This window comes from Lissotriton vulgaris, chromosome 8 (assembly GCF_964263255.1).
Source record: "Lissotriton vulgaris chromosome 8, aLisVul1.2, whole genome shotgun sequence".
Taxonomy (NCBI): Eukaryota; Metazoa; Chordata; class Amphibia; order Caudata; family Salamandridae; genus Lissotriton; species Lissotriton vulgaris.
Window position 1 is genome coordinate 807014682 of NC_141696.1, and position 17977 is coordinate 807032658.

The 17977-nt window shown below is 46.0% G+C and overlaps 1 protein-coding gene across 1 annotated transcript in view; it reads left to right on the plus strand.

Moving 5' to 3' along the window:
- The first annotated feature begins 4428 nt into the window (after positions 1-4428).
- Positions 4429-17977, plus strand: part of SLC67A2 (solute carrier family 67 member 2) — a 261647-nt gene continuing 248098 nt past the window's right edge. The window contains exon 1 of the mRNA XM_086934682.1: positions 4429-4767. Coding sequence (XP_086790808.1) covers positions 4681-4767 — 87 coding nt within the window. The 5' untranslated portion in view covers positions 4429-4680. The remainder of the gene's footprint in view (positions 4768-17977) is intronic.

Sequence of the window (17977 nt, forward strand, 5' to 3'; positions counted from 1 at the left end):
CGCCCTTTGAAATGATGTGTGGGAGACCACCCAATACAAAATTGGGTCCCATATGGTTAAAGGAGATTGTAACTAAAGATTTGTTTTCCACCAATCTGTCCCAGGTTGTTTCACATGGTAAGATGAATTGCAAAGGGAATTTAAACAAAATAATTTGCCCTCGAGACTGGATTAAAATACGCTCTGGTAGACCAGGGGTTTCATTTAAGAACATTTTAGGTCCTTTTAAGGTAAAACTCACTTTACCATATTGTGTAGTGTTGGAAAGTGGGGAAAGATGGAATTACAGGAGGGTAGCTTTATACCAGAAGGAAAATGTATGTGCAGAAAGCAATGAGAGTTAAATGTTAAATGTGGTATACTTGTAAAGCGCACAGCTGCCCCAGCAAAGGGGCACCCCGGCGCTGTATACCGCTGGGGAACCTATCTTGGCTTTCCCTGTGAGATGGTCCCTCCTGGGCATCTCCAAGGTGAAGACAAGCATCCCCGGCGCTGATGGGGCCGTTCGTAGAGATTAAGCAAGCTATTGCCCAGAGTTGCTGTGTGGGACCTATGGTTGGAGTAGGCACCGAGGCGAGAATTATCGAGTCCGCTGACCATGGCCCAAGACCCTGACGTGTCGGGAATCAAACCCTGGTCCAGGGCTGTCCTCTGCTTCCAGGTCTGCCGTCTCTAACCAGTGAGCCACACCACTCCACCTAGTTCAAAGCTATTAGTTAAGAACAAGAGTGGTGACAATTGTTTTGACAATACTTTTTTGTCAATGTCTGATGGTGACATTGTTTACAATTCCCAGGAGATCTGTGCTCCTCAAAGAATAGTACAGGGAGGAGGTGATGCTCCTGCTCCTGCTTCTGTTTCTGTAGATTCCCTTACGGTGCGTCAACCTACTCGGGAGGTAAGAATTTACAGAAATCGTTATCCTCCTGGTTACTTAAAAGATTACATATGTAAATGACTGAACATGTTTACTTGCTGATACTCTTATTTGCATTTGTTGGTTAGTGAGTACTTACATTTACCCATTTGTTGAAGATTAGACTTCTGTAATTCTCATTCATCCTTATGTTTTTATTTTATTGCCCTTCTTTTATCTTTGTTCTTCCCGACGATGTTGACTTTGCTTGAGCATTGCTTTTGTGTAGTATTTTGTACATGTGTTTAAATAAAGAGAGAGGATATGTTGTAATCTTGTGTGTCAGCTATGGATAGTAGAGCACTGTGCCCAGTGCGTTCTACATTCCTTGATAGCTGACAGTTCTACTCTCTGGCAGTTGCTTGCTGACCAGCCAGAGGGAGAGCCACGTATTTCCACTCGGATATTACATCTTCAATAAACCACCCAGTTACATCTTCCAAGAGTCTTCCTTTACTTACCACTTTCAACTCTTGGAATAAACCCCATGTGTACTGTGGACGAAATGGTTATGTCCTCAGCAGTGGTGCTGCTGTGCTGAGGAAGTCCTGGCACTCACCCAAGGGGGAGGCGCTGGCGCTCCCCCCATGGGCTGCCCACCTACATGCCCCCACCGGGGGTGGCAGCGGAAGCAATTCCACTGTGTCCCCTGCAACCCCTCTCCCCCACCCTCCAGCAATCTACTTTTTCAGAAACATATAGCTTTCTTGGATCCATTATAGGTTTTATGCCCATTTTTACCACTAAGTGGAAGGAGGTTGGAAGCACAAAAAAATCGGAAAAATAGGCTATGTTCCAGTAAAATGCCAAAACTGTGTAGAAAATGTTGATCTTCTGATAAAAGTTTGCCTGTTCCTGAAAGCTGGGAAGATTGTGATTTTAACACCACACACACTTCGTTGATATAATTTGCAGTGAAAAACCAGACCCTTTCTTCTGGAGCAATTTTTTCCCCAAAAACTCAACATTTTGCTATATTTTGGCTAATTTCTCAGTCCCTTCAAGGAGAATCCACAAACACTAGGTACAGTCCTGCCAAGTATCACGCATCGGGTGTTACACTAACGCATTTCATTGTGGTAATCTGCATCACCGCACTGAAATGCATTGTCACGCATATCTGCATTGTGTCTGAACCTTAACTGAAAGCTCCAAGCACAGGCAGCAGCAGCATGCGCCTGTAGCAGGGCACTGCACACGCTACGTGCTGTGCTCCTACAGTAGGCTTTGACTCTCGCACTAGGAGTTAAGGAGGTGCTGGTAGTATCACACTACAATGACAGCGAACTGCAGTGTCAGATTTATCAACTTCATGTGATCAGATTCGGCGCGGCTGATGTCATGAATTCATCTAAGGTAGTGTCCAATGACCAGTAAGGTTGTTGCTACAAATAGCGCCGCTGGCGGGCATCGCATCCTGCTGCCAAGAAGCGCAAAGTTTTGAGGAAGGCGCGCCTCCGCGCTGGTTGGTTTGCGGGCGGCTCCGCAGTAACATTAGGCAAGAAAGAGACCTGTTGGCAAGAGATTCTCTCGCATTAACCAGGTAAAATGTCATAAGCTAGCCTCTGATAGTATCAAGTTGAAAAGTTGATATGTGTTCAGACAGCGGACTTTCAATTTCCAGAGAAATCAGAGAGCACGCCCTGGGTGCGGACTGTATTAAGGACAGCGTGGATGAGAAGATGTACTCTGCAGCAGGACCAGAGGCTCCGCTGCAGGGTGATCCGCGAGAAGCTTGTCTGTTCTAAAACCGACGGCAAAGCAGAAATGCAGTAATTCTTTGTTTAAAATGACATAAACTGTTTCTATCTATTAAGGAGTGCATGCAGTTCTTTTAGTTTATTAACTCGTCCAAGTAAGTTAACTGTGTAGAGGGGCGGTGCGCCGGACCCTGGGTCCTCTCACTATACTGATGTGGCATTTGGAAATACTACAGCCAGCTGTGTGTGCCTCACAGCCTCTCCTGAAGCCTGCCCAGCAATCATTGCTGTAACATGTGCGGATTGCGGCAGCTCGAGTCCGTGAGTCAGCTGACTCTGATTCATTTATGGTATAGGCCTGAGGCAGCTCAGCTATGTGTTAGGGCCATCACATCCGGTTTAGGGTCTTATGGTTCTGCAGACTAAAGGCTAAATAAATAATAATATAAAAAATAGTCCTTGTTCTTTTTGGTAATAATTCTTAGAAGAGCCATGTGACCTGTTTTTTAGATGTCCGTTTTTTATTGTTTTGTAGTGGTGGCATCTGAGGCTGATGTTAGTAGTTACTTGAAAAGTCTTACTTTCCAGATTACAGCATTTGCTTATGAATAAGGTGGCCCCTGCAGTGGCAGCTTTACCAACTCCGTTTACTCCAGTCCAAGAGATAAACCTTTTCCCGTCACATTCATTTTTTGCATGATCTCGTCTTGGACAACAGCCACGACATGGTAAAAGTGATTTATTTGTATTCTCCTTCTTTTAACATGCTCCTTATATTTTATTTTTGCGTAGTTAGCATTATTTTCACCTTTTTCCTTATTAGTCAATAAATTCTATCCAAAATTCACGAGTTTATTATACAAGCAGCATTGTACAAGGGACGCAATTAAATAGTAATAGAATAAAACACATACTTCCTATCGACACTTTTATGAAAAATGTAAGTATGGGCATGGTCTTCAAAGCTTTGTCATGTGAAGTGATGCCCACCCTCTTTCATAGCTGCCAAGGCTTCAGATTGCTATGTGTGACATTTTGATAATTTGGTTGTAATTGTGAGTCAGCCATCTCAGGCATTTGCAGCAGTTTTAAGATGTTCTTTGAGTTTCTCGATGCTCAAGTGAGTCTTCAAAAAAAAAGTGTACCAGCATATTTCATTGTACTGTATTGTATGTGGATAGCTCAGTGAGTTGCTGTTTTTGTCACAGAGATCTATTTGTCACATGTGGTTTGGCCGCACCTGAAGCTGAGGTTGGGGTGAAGGGTGCTGATTTTTTTTTTAGAAATTTAGCTTCAAAAGCACCTACTGCAGAGTTTGACTTCCTTGTTGCTCAAATGTGTGACTTCTGATATTTGTCTATTTCTATTGACTTAATTCCATGTCGCAAGAAAGTGCCACTCTGTGTTACACATTTAGTTGTTGCCTGACTCTCTTAAATCCACTGAATCTATGAAAAATGTCACACATAAGCAATCTGAAACATTAGCAGCTATACTCAAATGGGTGTAACTTCTGATATTGATATAATTCCCTCGTCTTCATTGCTTAATTTTGCTAGCGAGAAAGTGTAACTCATAGTCGTTGAAATGTCACTCATAATTACAATAAAAATATAAAAATGTCACACATAGCAATCTGAAACCTTAATCACCCCAGGGCTGTTGTCTTTTCTCAAAAAGTAGGGGAACTGTTTTACTTAAATTATATTCCCAGCATAATAAATGCAGCACTTGCAGCGTGTGCTCGCCCAACACGGCGAGGGGGGCGCTAGTGCTACTGGTGCTGGAAACTGTAAGAGCGCCGGGAGAGTCAGTGTGGTAAATACCAGAATGCCAAGCAGCGTATTTTAAATAGCACGCCGACCACAGATAGTTAAAGCAGGTGTGGTCTAGTTTATAGGATCTTTCTGGGCGGAACAATAAGCGTCCATCCCTGCTGCTTCCTAGCCAAGTCATGGGCAGCTTGTGTTGCTATTGCCAAATGCATTTAGATTGCTGATATCCGGCTACCGAGGCACAGCTGCAGAATGTCGCTGTTGCTGTAAAGATCACACATTCTTTATAATGGATACCAAGGTGTCAGCGATCGTTTTCACTCCAGGAGGAAAGCGTAGCCGCTTCATAACCTGTCTATATGCGGTGGGGTTTTTGGTAAGTATTGTAATGTTTCCCATTGCTTTGGGGTAACCCTATTTAATTGCATTGAAATGGAAGAAGGGTTCTGAATGACCCGCAAGTAACAACTCCATAAATTGCACGTTATTGCAGAAGCCATATTTTAATTCGAAATATTCGATGTAGCTTGTTGAAGCTTAAAAATGGACACAAAAGATAAAAAATGTTATTCAAAAGTCGTATTTCTTTCCATACTATGCCATGTCATTAAATAATGTTGCCGATTTCCAAGTACTAATCTTCCACGTAGTATGTATTTTTGGATGTCGACAGGTTTTGAAAAAGTACTGGATCTTGTTCTTTGTAAAAATCATGTCTTTCAAATCAGGATGAGGGGCCGATATCTTTCAGATCGCGCCAACCTTCATATTTATTATTACAGGAAACACGAATTTGTCCAATTCCACCATGGCGGCCACGTTAACTTGAATGATTGTAAAGCGCGCTCGCAGTCTGCTTTCTATTTCCATGTAGTTTTACCCAACCACAATGATGTCCGGCTTCATCCTGCATTGTTGGCAGTAGCGGTTTCAGACTTCCCACCCTTGCAAAATGTTCACTCGGTGCGAGAACAGCGAATAATCACAAATAGTAAGGAATGAGCAGGCAGCTGTTTAGAAGTATTAAGCTGCTCATAAGTATTATTAACTATTTAGAAAGGACATTCACGAGTGCCACTGTTAATCAATGGTGGGATCTAAGTTTCCCAGCTCTGTTTCCTGCTTCAAGCTAATACAGTACCACATGTATCGGAACAGGTGATAATTACATTTAAAAAAAAACAACAACATATTTTATTTGTCAATTGCAAATACAATGCAGAGTCATCTGCTGGATCATACCATACATTGTCACAAAGGCAACTGACTTTCGTAGGTTGCAGCCAGGAAAAGTACAAAAATACAGAACTCAATACAACCACTCCCCTACTCCCCCTCACCCACTCCCGACCCCTCCAAGTCGCACAGTGTCTGCCTCAGCCCGATGTATAGCAACAATTCTGTAGCATAATAACCCACGTCTCCCCTGTCCCCCCAACTACCCTGCATCCCCATCTCTCTACGTGCCTTCAGGCTTATCATAGTTGATGAGCCTCCACAGCCACTAGCGGCTCTAGCCACAGCCCCCGGTAATCCGCCCATCTCTTCCATATCTTGAAATGCTTTCTTGGGGAGCCCCTGGCCACAAATATAGGCTGTTCCAGCCCGAAACAAAAATCTAATCCGTTCTTCCATTCTGTCAGTGATGGGGCCTGCTGCGCCTTCCACGCCCTAGCGAAATCACGCTTTGCCAGCGTAAAGCCAATCCGCATGAGTTGTCTTTTACAGATGTTACCCCCTATGCCCTCCATAACGTGAAGCAAAGCTAGTTGTGCTGTCCGCTGGAGCTTCCATTGATAATTACATATTTAAACTCTTTTTATTAGGTAAGCAAAATGTGCTGGTGGTGTGTGTAGGATTTTTATTTGTATTTTTATATTTTTATACATTAAACTTGCTGTTAATACACGTTTTCTTTCATGCTGGTGTTCTTTATCCAGCTTCAAAGCACAGAAGCGTCACACATTTACAGTTCATTAAGCAATACATTGGTTAATGGATTGGATCTCGGTTCCTCAGATAAGAGATTAAACACAACCCCTTCTTCGGCCATTTCTACAAATAAAGTTGTCGCTGCCAGTGGGATGGATGTTTACAAACATTCAAGGTCAGGTAACACGCATAGTATTTGGAAATCCAAGCTGCTGCAGTGCTGGGGCACACAGTAACATCTCTAGGCTACAAATGAAGGGAACAGGGTCCCTTTTCAGAAAATAGTGGTGGCACTCTGTCCCCTCCTAACTTTCCCCCTGTTCAGCAGGGCATCATCAGACCTGACAACCTTGAACACAATGTTTATTATGTGAGTCGATGGAGAGAGGGGGCAGGGCAAGGTTAAGTGGGAGACACTTTGAATCCATTACTGCCCAAACAGCTTTGTATCAGGCAAGGCCATGGCAGATTAGTGGGGCTGTTCCCCTAGCACACCCTGAGCAGCCTCCCCCAAAACATGCAGAAAGAGTCTACCGCTATGGCCTGGGAGGGTAGTAAACTACCATATCTCGACACACAGGCTGAAAACCTACATTTTGTAGAGGTTTCCAAATCATATTGTGTTCTCCGTCTGATATTGTCTGTTAACCTGGTGATCGTGTGAAGAGTACCTAAATCATGCACGGCCGGTTCTAGGACTTTTGCCGACCCAGGAAGAAAGGGAATGTGTCTAGTTTGCATACAATATCACAGGCAAAGATATCACAGAAAATAACATCTAAGGAAGGGTAATCAATTAACTAATATTGAAGTGAATATGCAAGAATAAACTTTTCTGGTGCAGATATCAGGAAAATAATTAAAACATAAATAATAACACTAATAAAATAAGTACATAACAAAACAAAGGTTACAAGAAAATTATAGTTAGGGTCTGAATTTACGTGCACAAAACCAGAGAAATTCAAAGTTATAGTTTAACTTATTTTATTTATAAAGTTTTATGTAGCGCGAACATGACCCACGAGGGTATCGGAGCGCTTTACAATATACAGTTGTTGAGCATTATATGGTTCGCATGGGGACTAGTAGTTATCAAGGAATGATCCATGAAGGAATCAGAGCGCTTTACAATACACAGTAATTACACATTAGGTGGTTGAGATAGCATACATACATTTGTTATTCGTCATTCAATACAAAAGTGGTAGACAGTAGTATAAGGGTAGCATAGGTGACTGGTAGTCATCATAGCGTTAAAGTCTTAGAATGTGAATTTGTTCATTAGAAGCAGTTTTACTTCTTTTTTGAATGAGGTAAAGGAAGAGATTCCGCCTACCACTGGAGGTAGAGAGTTCCAAATCTTCGGAGCGATCCCTGAGAATGCTCTGCAACTGGTTCTCTTTTTGTGGAAGGATTGTGGTTTCAGTAGTAGTGAACTCACACTTCGCAATTGTCTGCATCCTCCTGATCGTTCTAGGTTTCGTGCTAAGTAACTGGGGGTATTGATATGCAGGGCTTTGTGGGTCATGCACGCGATCTTTAGGTTTATTCTTGCCGCTTAGGGTAGCCAGTTCAGAGCTTTCAAGGTCAGAGAAATTTGGTTATTTCTTTTAGTTCCTGAGACCAGTTGGGCCGCAGTGTTAAGTGAAGCCCTCAGTGGTGCCAGCTTGTATTTGGGGAGACCGCATAGAGTGGTGCTTCCAAAGTCCAATCTTGGTAGCACTAGGGCTTGTATCGCCATTTTTTTTTTTTTTTTTTTTTTTTTTAAAACCTTTATTTACGAATGCACAATACACAGCGTCTGCCTACAACCCCGAAGGGCCGGCCGCTATGACAAAAACAGGCTGAGCGAAAAGTGCAATACGAGGCAGTACGTTGCTGGAGCAATCTCTCATGTCAACATTATCGGCAAGAGCATAACATCATACAAATAGGATAAACAAGGTTTAATTTTATGTTTTTGTCGAAATGAACACAAACAAACAAACACATGGTATCATAGTGGCAAGGGTTGCTGGAGGTGGGGGGGGGGGAATGGATGTAGGAGAAACGACAGTGGTGAGGGGGGGGTGGCGCGCGCAAGAGAACAAAGCATGTGGTGAGAATAGGAGAGGAACGTAAATCACGGGAAGGAGGGGAGAGGGACCTGGTAGTCAAGCGGGGGAGAACAGATGTCTCCACGATAAGTATTCCAGGGAGCCCAAACTCTAGACCACTTCCCTGGACGCCCCCGGGCCTCATATACCGTCTTCTCTCGGAACATGGACCAGTCCATGTTCTCTTTCCAGGCACTTAGCACTGGCGGTCTAGGGGAGCCCCAAAGCTGCGCGATATCCCTCTTCGCAATCATATTGCCTAGGGTAACCCAAAGTGTCTGGGCAGCAGTGCAGTCAGACGGTTCCCACACATTCAACAGGCAACGACGTGCCTCAGGAAGCAATGGGACCCCCGTGACACGACTCATCACATCATGCACCCTGGACCAGTACGCTGCAATCATCGGACATTCCCACAGAACATGAAGAAAGGTACCGTCCATCCCACACCCACGCTTGCATCGTCCATCCGAAACCAAACCCTTTCGCACCAGACGCATTCCAGTAAGATACACACGATGGAGGATTTTCAATTGGACAAAGCGAAGTCGTGCCGGAATAGCCACCTCCTTAGGGGAGGACACAGCTGACTGCCAGTCCTCGTCGTCCAATTCAAGTCCGTCAGCCGTCCAGGCAGCCCGGAGCTTCTCGAGCTGGTCAGCTCTGTTATTAATAAGCTTCTTGTAAATTAAGAAGATGGTACTGTCTGGGACGTGGCCGTCTAGAACTCGATCTTCCAAAGGGGAGGACTGCGGAACGTCCGTACCGGAGGGGAAGACAGAAGACAAGGCATGCCTCACCTGCATGTACCGGAAGTGCTCCCTATCATCGAGCCGGTATTCCAGCTTCAATGATTCGAAGGACTTAACCGCGCCGCGTGCCCACAGGTCCCCCACCGTGCTAATCCCAATCATGTCCCATTTCTCAAACCCTTTCGTCTTCCACAGGTTGCCCAGTCGTTCCAAATCATACAGCGGCGTCATACGTGTCAGTCTACCACCCCAGCCCGTGGCCACCGTAGCGTCCCGCCATGCCCGCACAGCACATTTCGTTGGGCCCGTGAGGAGTCGGAAGGGGGCCTTAGAATACAGCGCCCTATTAAAGTTGCCACCGGGCAACAGCAGTTTATCCAAAGCAAAGGCAGGAGCGGGCTCCGGAGAGTACGTCGCATGGTTGATGGCGCTCAGGTGCGAGGCCCAGTAGTATCGTCTAATATCCGGCAGCGCGATACCTCCGTCGTACCAGGAGAGCGTGAGCTTGGACAAGGCGATGCGGGCACGGCCGTCCCAGATAAGTTGCCGCTGTAAACTCTCGACTTCATGGAAATAGCGAGCTGGAACAGGGTCGAAGAAATTTTGCAGGGCATAGAGGAATCGGGGGAGCGACATCATTTTAAAGAGCGCCGCCCGGCCTAATGGAGATAGGGGCAGATCGCGCCAACGCCGAACATCCCGCTTCAGTCTGCGGAGCGGAGCATACAAGTTCCGCTCATAGCGGACCGAAGAGATCATGGATACATGGACCCCCAGATACTTAAAGCCGTCAGTCGCTACCAGGATGGGAAATCTGCGGGGAAGAGGCGGCAGAGTACCAGCTATGGCGTAGACACAGGACTTGGTCCAATTAATGACAAGTCCAGAGTTCTTACCGAAGGACGTGAGGACGTCAAAGAGAACATTGAGTGACTTCTGAGGGGAAGTGAGATAAAGGAGGATATCGTCCGCGTACAAGGAGACACGATCCTCGAGGTCAGGGGACCATCGGATCCCTTTGATAGAGGGTTCCCACCGGAGCCACGCGGCAAGAGGTTCGAGTGCCAAAGCGAATAGAAGCGGAGAAAGGGGACAGCCTTGACGTGTGCCACGGCCCAAGGGGAAGGGGTCTGAGCATCTACCATTCACCGCGACCTGAGCTAGCGGCTGTTCGTAAAGAAGCTTGACCCATGCGATGAAATTGGGGCCAAAGCCAAATTTAGCGAGGGCTGCCCATAGGTAGGGCCATTCAATAGTGTCAAATGCCATCGTGGCGTCAAGGGAAGCGACTACTGCTGGCTCGGCGAGAATAGAAGCTCTCGCGAGGACACTGTGGAGCCTACGCAAATTAAGAGCAGTGTTTCTGTGGGGGATGAAACCGGATTGATCCGGGTGGATCAGGTCACAAATCACAGCAAGCATCCGATTGGCCAGCACCTTAGCGAGGATTTTGGGTTCCGCGTTAAGGAGGGAGATGGGGCGGTACGAGGCACAACGGTCACGAGGTTTGCCATCCTTATAAATGACCACTATGGTAGCGAGGCGCTGCTCAAGGGGGAGGCATCCAGCCTCAACCGCCTCGAGAAACATGTGACGCAGGTGGGCGGCCATCTTGTCGGGGCAAAGTTTGTAAAGTTCAATGGGGAGTCCATTAGGGCCCATTGCCTTACCCGAACGAAGGGAACGAATTGCAAGGGCGATCTCGTCGACAGTAAAGGGGGCCTCCAGAGCGAGGCAGTCCGCATCGGACACAGTGGGCAGGGCAATGTCACGTAGGAGTAGCCTGGAGTCGGCCTCATCTCGATCACTAACAGGCGTGTAAACCATACGGAAGTGGTCAACAAAGCACTCAACAATCTCACCCGGATCAGAGACAGTCTCACCAGAATCACGAACAATGGAAGGAACAACACGACTCGCACGCTCAGTCTTATCCAGCCACGCAAGAAGCTTGCTAGCCTTGTCACCCACATCATACAGTCGACCAAGTTGATTAGACCGCATCAATTTAGCAGCATCCGTGACACAGGCTTTATAGTCTGCTTGCTTCAATTCCAATTCGTGCAACAGTGCAGGCGTGTCATTCCCACCCAACTCACTTTCAAGCGCAGTGATTTTGGTTTCAAGAGCCACAACAGCCTCCCTCTTGACCCTACGCTCAGTGGCAATGAGTGACAGGGCGGAACCCCGAATAACCGTCTTGAAGGCCTCCCAGAGAACAGTGGGGGAAGCGACTGAGCCCAGATTCTCAGAAAAATAGCAATCTATTGCCTTAATCAAGTCTGAGCGGAGCCGGGGGTTTCGAAAATGCCAGGGAGGGATCGGGGGAACTCTGTTACCAGGCAGACCGCCCACAGAAATCGTAATCAGCAGGGGGGAGTGGTCCGAGATACCCCGGGGGAGATGCCGAATCTCACGAACAGTGGACAAAGTGGAGGCTAACATAAGAAAATAATCGATACGGGAGAGGCTGCCGTGCGCACCAGAGTGAAAAGTGTATTGTTGGAGTGTGAGATGTAGTGAGCGCCAGACATCCACGAAGCCAAAAGTGTCAGCCATTTCACTGAGCCACATCTGGGACTGTGGCAATACTCTAGGGGGTAGCCGGTCGCAGTCACCGGACATGACAGAATTGAAGTCCCCGCCCAGGACCAACAAGCCGTCTGGCAGCCCAAGGAGAGTCCTGCCTAAATCAGCATAAGTGGTAGCCTGCAGTCCCGGGGGGATATAGACAACAACAAACACGACCTGCTTACCCTCCCACCTCCCCGAAACAGCAGCATACCGCCCACGCTCATCAAGGATAACATCGTCGATAGCAAGAGCAAGGGAAGACTTTACCATAATACCCACACCCCGGGAACCCGAGGTGAAACCCGCATGTGCAACCAGTCGATAACCCCGGCGGTCTAAGGCCTTGCAAGCATTGCCAATCAAGTGGGTCTCCTGAAGGAACACAACATCAGGGGCGTGGCGCCTCAAGAATTGCAGTACAATGCCCCGCTTAATCCTGTCACCCAAACCATTTACGTTCCAAGAAAGAATCCGCATTTCACCCCCCCCCCATTGCGACAAAAACATTCCACACCCACCCCCCAGCAGGACCCAATATCAAAAGTCATTGCAGGATACGAAATACCATGAAACACAAAACAGAACAAATTAAACGAAACACAACCCAGTCCCCAAACACCAACCCCAAAACCCAAACCCGTTACAACACCCCCCTCCCTGCACCCCTGCTGACTAAAAAGCCACCCCCAACTGCAGTGTGCCTGTCGCCCCATAATTCTACACAAAGAACCCCCCGAGGAGGAAGGGAGAAATCACCCGTTACCGCACCGCCACGGGCAGAGTCATTAGGGACTAAGTCAATTTACACAGTACGTTGCATAGTCTCAATCGGAACCTCCAGGGCCTCAGTTACTCCTGGGCCGCTGCACCACCTTCCGCACCACCAGGGCCTCCGCTCCCAAAGTCATCTGCTGGCAACGAGTCCAACCAGTCGGCTGCACGTTCAGGTTGATCAAAGAAATAGGCACGCTCCCGATATTCGATCCGGAGCCGGGCCGGAAACAGCATGGCATACTTCAGTCCCCGGTCTCTCAGGCGACGCTTCACTCCAAGGAAACCTGATCTTTGTCGCTGCACTTGGGGAGTGAAATCGGGATATATGGAGACAGAGTTATTGTCATACTTCAGGGGACCATGTTTACGGGCGGCCTGGAGGATAGCATCCCTGTCCCGGTAGTGAAAAAGCCTCGCGATGATAGGCCTCGGCGGGTTCCCCGGCTTCACTTGACCTTCTGGAAAACGATAGGCGCGCTCCACGGCAAAGAACTTACTAAGTCCTGCCGGAGCCAGTTGGGCGACTATAAGTTCCTCGACCAAAAGATCGGTCGCTACAGCACCATCACCTTCCGGCACTCCGACAAGGCGTATGTTGTTCCGCCTGGCCCTGTTGTCATAGTCCTCCATCCGCTTGAGCAGTAAGTCGTGCGATGCACGCAGATTGCCAATTTCGGATTGCGCCTCAGCCATGTCGTTCACCAGGCTCGACGTTTTAAGATCCAGTGCCTTCACCCGCTCATTTGTTTTGGCCAAGTCGGCCCGAATCAGAGTCACATCCACCGCCACCGTGTCTATTTTGGACACTACGGCTTCGAATTGTTGACTCATGTCGGCCTTGAGTCCAGTAATGGCAGCCAAAAGGTCTTGGAGCGACACTTCCGAAGTAGATGATGTGTCCGTTTGAAGTCCTTCAGCACCCATGCATACGGCCCCGGGGGAGCCTCTCGGCTGGGTGTAGCGTTCGATCATGTTCGACTGGATCGATCCCCCCCGGGTCGCAGCCTTCCGGCGTTTTTCGGCCTCCGCTTTCGTTGCCATCTCGCGTTCAGTGTCGGCCGGATAGCCAGGGGGAGTGACGAGAAGGTAGAAAAGTCTTGAAACTCCGACGCGCCACTGAGACAAAGGTGTCGCGGCCTCCTTGCCAGTCCCACGGAGGATAGTGCAGGCTGAGAGGGCAGCAGGCGAGGCAGAGTAGGAGGAGACAGGAACAAAGGGAAGGAAACCGAAAGTGAAAGAAATACACCTCCGGCGGGCCAGATGCCAGGCAGCCGTTGTTGTTCAATTACAGGTCGGCCACAGTGGGCAGCCGAGTCCCCGGTCACGCCCACGGGCAGGCCAGAAAGTTGCAAATTTCAGAAAAATGGTCCCCAGGGTCCGATTTCGACCAGAAAACGATCAGTAGCATCAGCGATGATGGCGCTGCAAAAGCCCGTCAAAATGACCAGGATAGGTGAAGGATAGATAAAGAAGGACGGCGCGGGTCTCGGGAGCTCTCTGCTCACGCGACCATCTTGGATGCCCGCGTAGCTCCTCCTCTGTATCGCCATTTTTAAGTTGTTTTTCGGGAAGAAGGGTTTAAGGTTCTTTAGTATGCTCATCTGATGATTAGCTTCCTTGGTGGCAATATTGATTTGTGCCTGCATGTTCAAGTATTTGTTTATGGTGACTCCCAGGGATTTCGCGGAGTCAGTGATGCGGGGAGCACAGTCAAAGGAAGTTAGATGCTTCAACCATAAGTCTATCTTGGGTGTGTGATTGGGAGGGGAGATGAGAAGGAATTCCGTTTTTTTGGGTGTTAAGCATGACGTGGTTGTCAGTGAGCCAATTTTGAGTATTCTGTAGAATAGCGTTGAGGGAGATGAAGTCTTCTGGTTGGGAGATTTTCATATACAGTTCGGTGTTGTCCGCATACAGGTGATATAGAATGTTCGCAGAGTTCAATGCATTTGCCAGGGGTTCCATGAGTAGGTTGAAAAGAATGGGTGAGAGTGCTGAGCCCTGTGGAACCCCTATGGTGACCATGGATGGTTGATAGAGTGAGTGCTTCGTCTTAATTCTTTGTATTCTGTTATTTAGGAAGGAGGTGAACCTCTGTAGCACTGGTCCAGTTGGGCCCATCCTTCGTTCCAGTAGGGACAGTAGGTTGCCATGCTTAACTGTATCAAAGGCGGAGGATAAGTCAAGAAGTATCAATAGGCATGATTCGTTGTGGTCTAGCATTTTTAGTATGTCATCCATTATGTGGGTGAGTGCAGATTCAGTGCTGTGACCTTGACGGAAGCCGGATTGGTGTTTGTCTAGGAGGTTGTAATTCTCGATGTGGCTGCATAGTTGTATTTGTACACATTTTTCCAGCAATTTTGCCAAAGTGGGGATGTTAGATATAGAGCAGTAGTTGTTGAGATCTGAGTGGAGGGAGTCGGATTTCTTTAGTATAGGTGTGACCTGCCCTATTTTAAGACAATCCTGTATGTTTCCTTGTCTCAGAGAGGCGTTTACAATCTTTGACCACAGGGTTAGAATAGAGGTTTTTATCATTTTGAATAGAGAAGGAGGTAAGAGGTCCGAGAAGTGATTGGAGGGGTTAATCACTAGAAGAGTGTTATAGATTTCTTTTTCAGGGATGGGCGAGAAGGTGTGCCAAGAGGCATTGTTTTTGGGGATTTCCGTCGGAGTACTTAAATGGACTTTGATCTGAGAGCGAAATTTAGTATCCAGAGCAATAGTTTGTGGGAGGGCCTTCTTAGATTGGATGTCGAGTTCAATGGATTTTGTTTTTTCCAGGAAAAACTTGGCAAGCTCATCGCAGTTAGGAGTAGCCAAATCGCTTGGTTCCATGGAGTTAGGCTTGTTGCGCGCTTGTTGTTTGACGATTACAAATAGTTTTTTGGGGTGGTTGATTGCTTGGTTCATCTGGGTTTTGAAAAAGTCTGCCTTAGCCTTCAGGATCTTCCTGGTATATGAATTCCTCAGCACTCTAAGTTGATATAGGTGATGAAAGGAGGGTGCTGATTTCCATAGTCGCTCAGCTGATTTTAGCTTGCGCCGATCCGAGTTCAGGTTCTCATTGAACAATGGTTTAAATTTTTTGAGGAAACTTTTTTTTCTTGGAGTGGTGCTGCAGAGTCAAGAATTTCAAGCATAGTGGAATTGTAAAAGACTGTGAGGTCATGGACGTAGGCCATTTCTGTCTTGGGGACCAGGGCAGAGTTACATCTGTTTACCAGGTCGATGGGGTTGATAATTTGTATATTCCTTTTCCATTGTTTTGTTTTTGTGGGTTGGCCCCTTTTTGAAGTAACCTCGATATCGATGGAGAAGAAAATGCTAAAATGGTCCGTCCAGTCACATGGGGTGATTTATTTATTTAATTTGAAAGTTTTATAGAGTGCGAACAAGACCCTTGCGGATATCAGAGCGCTTTACAGTAAGTGAGGTTAATTATACATAGGCTATCTGGTTTTAGGTTTAAACCTATAATAACTGATAAAACCCCACCAAAAGGAATATAGCTATCACAGGTGTAAACATATAAACGCTGAAAAAACACCTTTGCAACCACACACAGTAAGTGCCCTTCAAGGAAAGGAAAACATGAGTGAAAGAGTAATTTTTATTTCTTCCTGAAGGGGCAAATCAATGTAACTTTGGATTACAAGGTAGCATCAAGAAAGACTAGGCTAACATTACTCTGCTTGAGTTTTGTTGTTTAGGGATGTCACTAAAACATTGTCTCTTCTTCCTTCTGCTTTTTTCAGTTTTGTGGTCTTTGGTCTAAATATGCAGTGTTTAGGTCTTATTTAGTTATTTTATGACTGTGGAGAATATGAAAATATCAAAATCATAATTGACATTTTGGCTACATTTGATTGTACTCATAGGTAAAATGGCTGGTTTCATAAGAACGTTTCCTAATATGTATCATCACATTTACCCACATACAAAGAATGGGTGAAATTCTTTGATATATCAGCCCCCTTTTCTAGTGAGTCAGTATTGATTGTAAGTGAATTGCCAAGCACCCCAGACTTTAAACATTCAACGCAAGATGTAGTGACAGGTATATGTCAAAAGAATGTTGTCACCAAGCATCTGAGATGGTGGTGAAAACATGACACCAGATGTTTGGTACACATGGAACACAGTGTCACATGGAATGCTGCTAAACAAAGTTCCTACCAAGTTCAATAAAGATTGGAGTGATATTGTTTGTATTTGTAGTAATTCAGCTACGTATATGAAAAAGTTGCATGATGGCCTTTCAAAATGGATACCAGAGCTGCAGTGCTTCCCTGAAAGAGATCTTTGTCACTTGCTAGATGGTATGCTGAAAGCATGTTTACAATCTTCAGAGATATTGTAGAATGCTACTTACTTTGTAGTTCATTCTGGTGCAGTAAATATGTATTTGAACCTCACATACCCTATGCACACGCTATCTATACACATGCACTATTAGTGCAGAAGGCAAGCACTAAAATTAAATTAAAATTCCATAAACAGCAGAAAAACACTGTTTCTCTTGTTTTTAATGGTGCAAAAATGTGTAACCACTGATAACCACTGTTTTTTAAGATATTGAAAAAACCCCACTTGAATTTACCAAAAATAGAAACTGAAAACAGGAAAGTCTAATTATACAACAAATAAATGCAGGTAAATCAAGTATACATAACATCTTGTGCATCGTAATGCAATAGGGTGCAAAGCAGGAAAGTCCTGTTGAGTCATGACAATGGCAATATATCGACTAGTTTGTCTAGTTGGACCCTTTTCATAATAAAGAATACTGGTGATGGTAAGAATGTTCTCAGAATTTCCTTAGTCTATGTTCAGGTGAATTTTGCCATGAGAATTGATTTTACTTCCTTTTTGAAAGATGCAATGGAGGAATTCAATCTGGTTTCTGGGGATAGCGCATTCCATATCCTGGGCGCTATCCCTGAGAAGGATCGTTCATATGTTTTCTTTTTGTTGAATCTTTGTGGCTACAGTAGTAGGTTTTCCGCACTTCTTGTGGCTCTTGTACCACCAGAGATTCTATTGCAGGACCTGAGGCTTCGGATTATGCTTTCTCTTTCTTTACTGTTCAATCACAGCAGCCAATAAACACACAGTTTAATATGAAAAAAAAACTACATTGTCCATGATGCTTAGCCGTAGCCACGCCTCCTTAGCCCTCATAAGAGCCCTGGTAACAGTCCCATCTTCCTCTTTCTTTGCTGCTCACAGCAAGAGATAAGTTCCCTACTCATTACTGTTTCTAATTGATATCTTGATATGACCTGATTGGTGTTTATAATCTGGTTTTAGCGCTTCGTGCTCTGTTAGATGTTGCTCAACTGTGCTGTTTTTTAGCCTAATTTATTATCTGTTTTTGTGGTCATTTATGGTTTGACCGTGTCTTCTTATCTGGGCTCTGAAGAGGATCGTGGGTCAAGGGATTTGGAGC